Genomic DNA, 11,818 nt, shown 5'->3' on the forward strand with positions numbered 1-11,818 from the left:
GCCTTGACTGTCTTATAGTTATAAACCTAAACGTTGTTATGTCCATATAGCAATATATTGAGTCAACCTTTCCTTATACAATGTGCACTCATTAATATATTATGTGGATCCATCTTTATATGTAGTCAACTGAACAATATATGATGTCAACGTGCCTTTATATGATGTCAATATATCATTATACGTTGTGCATTTTTGAATATATAATGTGGAGCCATCCTTATATAAGGTCAAAACAACAATATATAATGTCAATCTGTCCTTATATGATGTGAAGTTATGAATATATTATGTGGAATAATTCTTATATAGAGTCAACATTATATGATGTCAACGCGTCCTTATATGATGTCATTCTATCATTATACGATGTGCATTTTTCAGTATATTATGTGAAACCATCGTTATATAGAGTCAACTTAACAATATATGATGTGAATATGTCCTTATATGATGTCTGTTTTTCATTATATGATGTGCAATTACGAATATATTATGTGGAACCATTCTTATATAGAGTAAAAACAACATTATATTATGTAGAACCGTATTTATATAGAGTCAACTTAACAATATATGATGTCAACACTTCCTTATATGATGCCAATCTTTCATTATACGATGTGCATTAATAAATATATTATGTGAAACAATCTTTATATAGAGTCAACTTAACATTATATGATGTCAACACGTCCTTATATGATGTCAATCTTTCATTATATGATGTGCAATTACGAATATATTATGTGGAACCATTCTTATATAGAGTCAAAACAACACTATAGTATGTAGAATTGTCTTTATATAGAGTCAGCTTAACACTATATGATTTAATTTACTTTGAGTTTTCCCGCTGTTGCCACGAACGGTGCATAGTGAGATATAACCTTGTAAATTTAACCCCATCAGTATAATGACAGAAGCACACCATATAATGATGTTTGCACTTCATATAAAGCAGCGGTCGTATAACAATAGATGCACATCGTATAATGAAAGATTGACATAATATATTGATAAGTTGACTGTATATAATGATGCAACCACATAATATATTCATAAATGCACATCGTATAATAATAGATGCACATCGTATAATGAAAGATTGACATAATATATTGATAAGTTGACTGTATATAATGATTCTACCACATCATATATTCATAAATGCACATCGTATAATGATTGGTCGACATCATATAAGGACACATTGACATCATATATTGTTCAGTTGAATTCATATAAGGATGCATCTACATAATATATTCATGAGTGCACATAGTATAAAGAAAGAGTGACACAACAACGTTTATTTTTACAATCATAAGACAGTCAAGGCTTTCCATACACATTATTAACTGAAAGATAGTTTCATTACCATAAACATTGTTCAATGAACACTTGTTTCAATTCATGAACAATATTCACTGAAAGCTAGTTTCATTACCATGAACATTATTCACTGAACACAAGTTTCATTACCATGATAATAATTCACTAAACGCTAGCTTCATTACCATGAACATAATTCACTAAACACTTGTTTCATTACCCTGAACATAATTCACTAAACACTAGCTTCATTACCATGAACATAATTCACTAAACACTTGTTTCATTACCATGAACATAATTCACTAAACACTTGTTTCATTACCATGAACATAATTCACTAAACACTAGCTTCATTACCATGAACATAATTCACTAAACACAAGTTTCATTACCATGAACATAATTTACTAAACACTATCTTTATTATTATGAACATAATTCACTAAACACTTGTTTCATTACCATGAACATAATTCACTAAACACAAGTTTCATTACCATGAACATAATTCACTAAACACTAGTTTCATTACCATGAACATAATTCACTAAACACTTGTTTCATTACCATAAACATAATTCACTAAACACAAGTTTCATTACCATGAACATAATTCACTAAAAACAAGTTTCATTACCATAAACATTATTCACTGAACTCTAGTTTCATTACAATGAACATTATTCACTGCACACAAGTTTCATTACCATGAACATTATACACCAAAGACTTGTTTCATTAGAATGAATATTATTCACTGCACACTAGTTTCATTACTATGAACATTATTCACTGCACACCTGTTTCATTACAATGAATATTATTCACTGCTCACTAGTTTCATTACTATGAACATTATTCACTGCACACATGTTTCATTACAATGAACATTATTCACTGAACACTAGTTTCATTACCATGAACATTAATCTCTGCACACTTGTTTCATTGCCATGAACATAATTCACTGCACACAAGTTTCATTACAATGAACATTATTTACTGCACACTAGTTTCATTACCATGATAATAATTCACTAAAGACTTGTTTCATTTTAATGAATATTATTTACTGCACACTAGTTTCATTTCTATTAACATTATTCACTGCACACTAGTTTCATTACCATGATAATTATTCACTCAAGACTTGTTTCATTACAAGGAATATTATTCACTGCACACAAGTTTCATTACAATGAACATTATTCACTGAACACTTGTTTCACTACTATGAATATTACTCACTGAAGACTTGTTTCATTACAATGAACTTTATTCACTCACTCTAGTTTTATTACCATGAACATAATTCAATGCACACTAGTATCATTACCAAGAACATGGTTCATTTTACATAACCACATACTTTTATTACCATGGTCATAACTAAATATGTATGTGAGAAGTTAGCAGTTAACAGTGAGCTAAGCAAAAAGGCATTACGATTTATATAGGGAAATCAATGATCTGCTGTTATGCTCAGCTGGGTAAGCAATCTAGCAGAGCATTCCAAAATAAAGTGTAGAAATTCTTTGCTGGTATGCTCAGCTGGCTAAGCAATCTAGCAGGCAATTCCTAAATAGAGTGTAAAAATGCTCTGCTGGTATGCTTAGCTAGCTAGGCAATCTGGCGGGGCATTCCAAAATATAGCGTAAAAATGCTTTGCTGGTATGCTCAGCTGGCTAAGCAATCTAGCGGGTCATTCCAAAATATAGTGCAAAAAAATGCTCTGCTGGTATGCTCAGCTGGCTAAGCAATCAAGCGGGGCATTCCAAAATATAGTGTACAAAATGATCTGCTGGTATGCTCAGCTGGCTAGGCAATCTAGCAGGGCATTCCTAAATAAAGTGTAAAAATACTCTGCTGTTATACTCAGCTGGCTAAGCAATCTAGCGGGGCATTCCAAAATATAGTGTAAAAAGCTCTGCTGTTATGCTCAGCTGGCTAAGCAATCTAGCGGGGCATTCCTAAATATAGTGTAAAAATGCTTAGCTGTTATGCTCAGCTGGCTAAGCAATCTAGCGGGGCATTCCAAAATATAGTGTAAAAATGCTCTGCTGTTATGCTCAGCTGGCTAAGCAATCTAGCGGGACATTCCAAAATATAGTGTAAAAATGCTCTGCTGTTATGCTCAGCTGGCTAAGCAATCTAGCGGGGCATTCCAAAATATAGTGTAAAAATGCTCTGCTGTTATGCTCAGCTGGCTAAGCAATCTAGCGGGGCATTCCTAAATATAGTGTAAAAATACTCTGCTGTTATGCTCAGCTTTCAGGAATTTTGCTCAGCTTTCAGGAATTTTGGTGTCAATGCAGAAAATGATATTTCTGACTTATTGGGACCTTCCTGAAGCCATTTTTTGGTCTGCGACTGATTCTGAGGCACTCACAGACTTTCAGGAATTTTTGATGTCAAGGCAGATAATGACATTTTTTACTTCTAGGGACCATCCAGGGTCCATTTTTTTGGTCTGCGACTTATTCTTGGACAGTCACAGACTTTCAGGAATTTTTGGTGCCAATAGAGATAATTACAATTTTGACATTTTTGACCATCCAGAGTCTATTTCGTTGGTCTGCGACTGATTATTGGGCACTTGCAGACTTTCAGGAATTTTTGGTGCTAATGCAGATAATGACATTTTAGAGTAAAAATGCTCTGCTTATGACTAAGGGGTCCTTAAAAGTAAAAAATGTCATGATCTGCAATGGCACTAAACATCCTGAAAGTCTGCGAGTCTCAAAGAATCAGTCGCAGACCCAAGAAATGTACTCTGGCGGTTCCCTAGAAGTCAGAAATGTCATTATCTCCATTGGCATCAAAATTCCTGAAAGTCTGCAAGTGTCCCAAAATCAGTCGCAGACCAGCGAAATGAACTCTGGTGGGTCGCTAGAAGTCAAAAATGTCATTATCTCCATTGGCACCACAGATTCCTGAAAGTCTGCGAATGTCCCAGAATCAGTCGCAGACCATAAAAATGGACTCTGGCGGGTCCCTAGAAGTAAAAATTGCCATCATCTCTATTGGCACCAAACTTTCCTGAAAGTCTGCGAGTGTCCAACAATACGCTGCAGGCCAATGAAATGGACTCTTAAAGGTCCCTAGAAGTCAAAAATATGATTGTTTCCATTGGCACCAACCATTCCTGAAAGTCTGCGAGTGTCCGAGAATCAGTCGCAGACCAACAAAATGGACTCTTGAGGGTCCCTAGAAGTCTAAATTGTCAATATCAGCATTGGCACCAAAATTCCTGAAAGTCTGCGAGTGTCCATCAAAAAGTCGCAGGTAAATGAAATAGTCTCTTAAAGGTCCTTAGAAGTCAAAAATATCATTATTTCTATTGGCACCAAAAATTCCTTAAAGTCTGCGAGTGCCTCAGAAGTGCCTAGAAGTCGAAAATGTCAATAAAACGTTGGCAACAATAAATCCTGGAACTCAGAATCAGTCTGCCAGCTGAGCATTCCAGAAGAGCTTATTAATACTATAATTCAGAATGCACCGCAAGATTGCTTATCCAACACAGCATTTTCACACTATTTTTCAGAATGTTCTGCTAGGTTGCCTAGCCAGCTTAGCATTCCAGCAGAGCATTTTTACACTATATTTAGTAATGCTCTGCTAGATTGCCAAGACAGCTGAGTATTGCAGCAGAGCAATTTTACACTTTATTTAGGAATGCCCTGCTAGATTGCTTAGCCAGCTTAGCATTCCAGCAGAGCATTTTTACACTATATTTAGTAATGCCCTGCTAGATTGCCTAGCCAGCTTAGCATTCCATCAGAGCATTTTTTCACTATATTAAGGAATGCCCTGCTAGATTGCCTAGCCAGCTTAGCATTCCACCAGAGCATTTTTTCACTATATTAAGGAATGCTCTGCTATAGTGCCTAGCCAGCTGAGCATTCCTGCAGAGCATTTTAACACTATATTTAGTAATGCCCTGCTTGATTGCCTAGCCAGCTTAGCATTCCAGCAGAGCATTTTTACACTATATTTCGTAATGCTCTGCTAGATTGCCTAGCCAGCTAAGCATTCCAGCAGAGCATTTTTTCACTATATTAAGGAATGCCCTGCTAGATTGCCTAGCCAGCTGAGCATTCCACCGGAGCATTTTTTCACTATATTAAGGAATGCTCTGCTATAGTGCCTAGCCAGCTTAGCATTCCAGCAGAGCATTTTTACACTATATTTCTTAATGCTCTGCTAGATTGCCTAGACAGCTTATATTCCAGCAGAGCATTTTTACACTATATTAAGTAACGCCCTGCTAGATTGCCAAGCTAGCTTAGCATTCCAGCAGAGCATTTTTACACTATATTTAGTAATGCACTGCTAGATTGCCTAGCCAGCTTAGCATTCCAGCAGAGCATTTTAACACTATATTTAGGAATGCCCTGCTAGATTGCCTAGCCAGCTAAGCATTCCAGCAGAGCATTTTAACCCTATATTAAGTAATGCACTGCTAGATTGCCTAGCCAGCTGAGCATTCCACCAGAGCATTTTTCACTATATTAAGGAATGTTCTGCTATAGTGCCTAGCCAGCTGAGCATTCCGGCAGAGCATTTTAACGCTATATTTAGTAATGTCCTGCTTGATTGCCAAGACAGCTGAGTATTGCAGCAAGCCAATTTTACACTTTATTTAGGAATGCCCTGCTAAATTGCTTAGCCAGCTTAGCATTCCAGCAGAGCATTTTTACACTATATTTAGTAATGCCCTGCTAGATTGCCTAGCCAGCTTAGCATTCCACCAGAGCATTTTTTCACTATATTTAGGAATGCCCGGCTTGATTGGCTAGCTAGCTTAGCATTCTACTAGAGCATTTTTACACTATATTAAGTAATGCCCTGCTAGATTGCCTAGCCAGCTTAGCATTCCAGCAGAGCATTTTTACCCTATATTTAGTAACACCCTGCTATATTGCCTAGCCAGCTTAGCATTCCAGCAGAGCATTTTTACACTATAACTAGGAATGCTCTGCTAGATTGCCTAGCCAGCTTAGCATTCCAGCAGAGCATATTTTCACTATATTTAGTAATGCCCTGCTAGATTGCCTAGCCAGCTCAGCTATCCAGCTGAGCATTCCAGCAGAGCATTTTAACACTATATTTAGTAATGCACTGTTAGATTGCCTAGCCAGCTGAGCGTTCCAGCAGAGCATTTTAACACTATATTTAGTAATGCACTGTTAGATTGCCTAGCCAGCTGAGCGTTCCAGCAGAGCATTTTTACACTAAAGCTAGGAATGCTCTGCTAGATTGCCAAGACAGCTGAGTATTGCAGCAGAGCATTTTTACACTATATTTAGGAATGCCCTGCTAGATGCCCAAAACAGCTGAGCATTACAGCAGATCCTTGACTTCCCTATATAAATTGAAATGCCTTTTTGCTTAGCTCACTGTTCACTGCCACTAAATATCTACTACTGGACAAGACTTAATTAGCGCTACTCACATAGTTTTTTTTTTTACTGAACACTGTATTCTCATAAATATGAACAATGTTCACTGACGAATGCTTATAAAGCTATGAATATTGTTCACTAAACTCTACTTACCTAACATGTTCACATTACCATGAAAATTAATAACTGCACTCTACTTGCACTACCTTGAACCTTGTTCATTTAATACTTCTCACATAACCATGAACAGTATTTACTGAACATTTACTACATTGCCATGAACATTATGCATTGGACACTTCACACTCTAGCTTTAAACATTTTCACTGACAATAACTCGCATAAGCATTAGCTTTGTTCAAGGGACAACTCAGATGACCATATCCATTCTATACGGGACAATGTTCACATAATGGACTTATGAATATCTGATTTGTAGTTATAGTCAAACTAATTTTGGTGAAAATACATTCAACTTTTTACACTTGTAAAGTTGTGATTGTTAATTATGAATTTTGAGAACAATGTATTTTCTTTAAATGATATTTTAATAGAATACATAGGCTAGAACCATTATTGTTGGCCATGCCATGAAATAAAAACAATAGCATAAAGCAAAAAAAATCTAAAACAAACCTTCAAATTAGCATTACAAATGTACATGACTATTTTACATGTTAACGCGACTGATCATTAGTTATCAATCTTATAAGATCGATATCAAATCGATGTCATCATTCAAATGAACGCAATTTACCTGGTGAATAACACTGGTCAGAATGTAGAGTCAATCCTAAAATCACTAGAATTTAGTAGCCGTCAATATTTTGTAAAATCGTACGTTAATAAACTTTCAGGAAAAAATGTGAGTATATTTATATTAATATTTTTGCATGATAAATGTAGATAATAATATATTGTTTATAAAAATCCATTTCTCACGAGAATGACTGAAATATTTCGTGCAATTTGTAAATTTTAAAAAACAAATTATACTTTGTGAACTATTTTGTCGTTTTTGTACCGCTTATATCAATGACATCGGAAGAATTTTTGGCGATTATAGAAACTTAATATTAAAATGATCAAAACATCAGGATAAAAACCGCAATCAACCTTCTAAATTCAATACAGAGAAAAATCTAATATAAATTATATACTGAAGTTTTAAGAATATGAACCCTTTCCTGTTTTTATTTGTTTGGGTCGTCAGACCAAACAAATAATGGTAGCGAAATTTCAGACTCTAATGCTGTTAATTGCAAATGCCGAAAGTAGTCCGCTTTTTTGAAGCGGTTACTTCCCTTTATATGTAACACTAAGGCCGAAAACTTCAGGGGAGATCACTGCGTAAATGTGGTCACATGACATGCGCATTAATTTTCAAGCAAAATAATTCCCGAATCGTCGAAGATTTCTAATATTGTTTTATTCTTTATAGATATACATGCTTATAGTAAGCGCCATGATTATTTACAGAAGTGTTTAACAACAGTTAGCGTCGTTACAAACCGTAATTTAGAATAATATGGTTTTCTCCAGGCCGTAAACATATCAATTCACCGTGGCCGAGGGGTTTGCGCGCTCGCTTAGGAAGCGAGAGGTCTGGAGTTCAAGTCCCAGTTGAGGCAACTCATTTTTTTTTTCAAATTGTTTAAGTCAAATAAACATTGGATTGAATATCAGTGTTGCAATTAGTCTTATAGCCAATCTACTACAATTAAAATGCTGGAAAGCATTGGTGGCACTATACAAAAACAAATTGTTTTATAATCCCACAACACTTACCTTTCTGACATTCTGAGACCCAAACAAATTCAGTGCCTTCTGTGCTTTGATTTATCATTTGTGAACAGCTGTGGTTCACAAAAAGGAAGATTATGAAATTGTTTTGAAAAGAATGTAAAATTAAAATATATTTTCACAACATTCGTACAACTGATCTTTTTAGGAATATTGCCGTTTCTATAAGTTGCCTTTTTGTCACAATGGCACTTTTTGTCCGAGGATATCCGACAGGCGCGCCGCCTGAAGCTTGCCGCCAAATGATACCGGGACATGGGGTACCAGCGCAAACAGGAACAAGTAACCCTTACAGAATAATGACAACTAAAACAACCTTCAGTTGTCCAGGGGATACGGTTACAGGTCAGATTGATAGATTTTTTATCTTTAAAAGTTAAAAGATATTTTTCCTTCTCTCGAAATATTCAATTTTAATGTTTTCTTTTGGTGCTGATAACATTCCGTATTTTGTATTTTAGAACTAAACACATTTGTGTAATAGTTGTCACATAGGAGAACCAGCAACGTCGTTCATGTATCTATAACATTGTATTTTGAATAAGAGACGGGAAGAAAAATCTGTGCATACTAACATTTCACTTTTATTTTCATTTTCTATAGTTACGGTAACTGGTAACAGTTTTCGTGGTTTTCTTTGCCAACCCGTTCCAAATACCGGAGAGTTGCTACAAAATCCACAGGATCCAGTACAAAAACAAAATAAATGTGGCCAGGTATCAGTTTCATTTCAAAATGTTACTTTATACGAGTGATTTTCAATTTTCTAAACCTATGCCTTTCCATTGTAACTGGTCAATAGCCATTTAGTTGGTTCATTACAATTTGTTTCTACGATCTGGAACCATGTTTCCGCAAAACGATTTCTTGATGTTGCTCAAAAGCTAGAATCAAAACTTGATGTACAAATAGATGTAATCATTTATTTCTTAAAATTATTCATTGCATGGCACTAGTTTAGAGAGAATGAGTTTCTATAAAATAGTCAAACCAAGGAGTTATCTCCCTTAAATGATGATGATATCTTTCTTTATTGTAGATGGCGTCTCTCACGCATGATGACAATTCTATTAAATCAAGTGTCTCATTCATCTGGAAACCACTTACAACTCAGTCTGTCAATATTGTGTAAGTTTTGTCAATTGTATATCGTCTTCATATTTTCCGAAGTTCTAAGTTATCTTTCTGTTTATGTCTGCATTAAAGATTCTGCAAAAGATATACATTTATGTTTTTGGTTTGTTTTTGCAGCTGCACTGTTGTTCAAACAAAACTAAACTTCTGGACAAATGTGTCTTCGACTACATTAAGATATATTAAATCACGATGTCAACCGTCTAGAACTGAAGCGACCGAACAAGCAGGAAGTGATGTTAAACAAGTGACTGCAGTCATTAACACTGAAGATGTTGGAAAAGATAACGTACCGGACACAAGAGTCAATGTTCCAGACTCGAGAACGGATCAAGTACCGGATACGAAACTGGATAACAAATTGGAGGAGAAAGATGTTCATGGTACAGATACTGGTGTGGGTATTGATTCAACAGACACTAGAGACAGTGATGGTAATAACATAGGTCACACAACATCTGTATTGACGGGATTTATGCTTTCACTTGTAGTGTGTCTTTTGATCTTGTAGACGTCTTTCAACTCTTTGACTTTTAAAGTTAATACTTACTTGTTGTCAGTCTTTAGTTTATAGCCGCTAACTCGTGTTTCATTATTTTGAAATTGTTTAATATAACTTTTAACGTGGATGTGAGAAAGAATGAAGACAAACCGACAATCACGAGTCAATATCCTTATAATGAACCTAAAAATAAGAATTAACATTTTACTTTCAATAAATACTTTTCACATAAATAAAAAAGGATGTATTTAAAACGAATTAAACAGAATGGTTGTTTTGAATGAAAGCTGTTTTAATGAAAATGATTATTGGAATTTATATGTATGGTTGCTTCTGTAAGAATGTAATTCCTCAAGCATTAGAAGTAATAAAGTTTGATGGATGGATCTGCATTGGTTTATTTGAAATGATTGGTTTATAAATCGATTGTGATTTATTTATTGATTTTTAATCTGAATTTTAACACACCTGTTGTATTCTTGGGAGTCGACGAATCAGAGGACGGTAAAACTTCAAAACACCGGACACTTTTGTTGCAAGTCTTTAGTTCTTTTTTTTTAATCCTGTTATATTTTTTTCTTACCACGTAGTATAAATTTAAGACGGTCATCCCTTAGAAGTGGGAAAGGAATTTACTTATAATGTACAACCAGTACATTAAAATGCAGAGCGAGACTGAAAAGGGACATTCGGATAAATACGATGGAACATGACAAGATCATTACAAACAAAAACAAATATTTTCTAACTTGATGCTCATGTCTAACTTCATTTATGAACCTTTAACATCTTTAGAACTGAATGGTTTGTATTTGTAGCAGTTAATTCTTTTGCAGTTCGATTTCAAATATCAAACGCTATCTTGGGCTTGTTTGATTGGTCACTTCTTGCTAATCAAGAGCACAAGACAGATATTAGCGGAGCACGTCTAAGGCAAGATTTGGAAACACAATGTGCCAATTAAAACAAAAATAAGAAAAAATTTTGCCCTACAGTTTCATTGGTCTTTTTTCGGAACGGTCCAAGTAAATGAAAATTTTATTACGAATAACAATGTCTCAGCAAAATGCTAATGTTTTAACCCTTAACCTGCTAAATGTGAATAATGGTTCTGTCCTGCTTTGAATTTGGAACAGTCCATTCAACGTTGTAGGGATTTTAATATCAAAATACAAAAATACAGCTACCATCAATATATAGTCTTGTCATACTGCACATATATTCAGGCTGGCCTGGCTCTACACTGGTGACAGATGCTAACCACTTCCGGTCCAACAGGTTAAGTGCCAATTAATCTTCATACGAATATCACCTCTTTGTATCCTTTACGTAACAAGTATGTAAAAACCAAGTCAACACAGTCTAGCGATATTATTCATTCATGTATAATGTCTTTCGGGCATCAATCATTATAAAGACTATGCAACATTTACATAATTCATATAAAATATAACATATAGCATATAAAAACATCGTGTCTCATTTTCTAAATGAACATTAAAAGCAACGTGTTTTTAAATAAATGTTGATTAAGTACAAGTATATGTAAGTGGCATTCATTAAAATTTGAATCGGCATATTAAGTCCCAAACCTATCACCAGTTCTATAAATGCCTAGTTGTGTTTTCTACCTCTG

The 11,818-nt window shown here is 34.9% G+C and overlaps 1 protein-coding gene across 1 annotated transcript; it reads left to right on the plus strand.

The window, feature by feature from the left end:
- Positions 1 to 7,461: 7,461 nt before the first annotated feature.
- Positions 7,462 to 10,566, plus strand: LOC132717773 (putative defense protein Hdd11). Its single transcript, XM_060701332.1, has 5 exons — positions 7,462 to 7,608; positions 8,695 to 8,891; positions 9,150 to 9,262; positions 9,586 to 9,674; positions 9,798 to 10,566. Coding segments are annotated over exons 1-5 (795 nt in total). The 5' UTR covers positions 7,462 to 7,606; the 3' UTR covers positions 10,192 to 10,566.
- Positions 10,567 to 11,818: the final 1,252 nt, after the last annotated feature.

The sequence above is a fragment of the Ruditapes philippinarum genome, unplaced genomic scaffold (assembly GCF_026571515.1).
Source record: "Ruditapes philippinarum isolate M1 unplaced genomic scaffold, ASM2657151v2 ctg4091_1_1_1_1, whole genome shotgun sequence".
In the NCBI taxonomy this organism is placed as follows: Eukaryota; Metazoa; Mollusca; class Bivalvia; order Venerida; family Veneridae; genus Ruditapes; species Ruditapes philippinarum.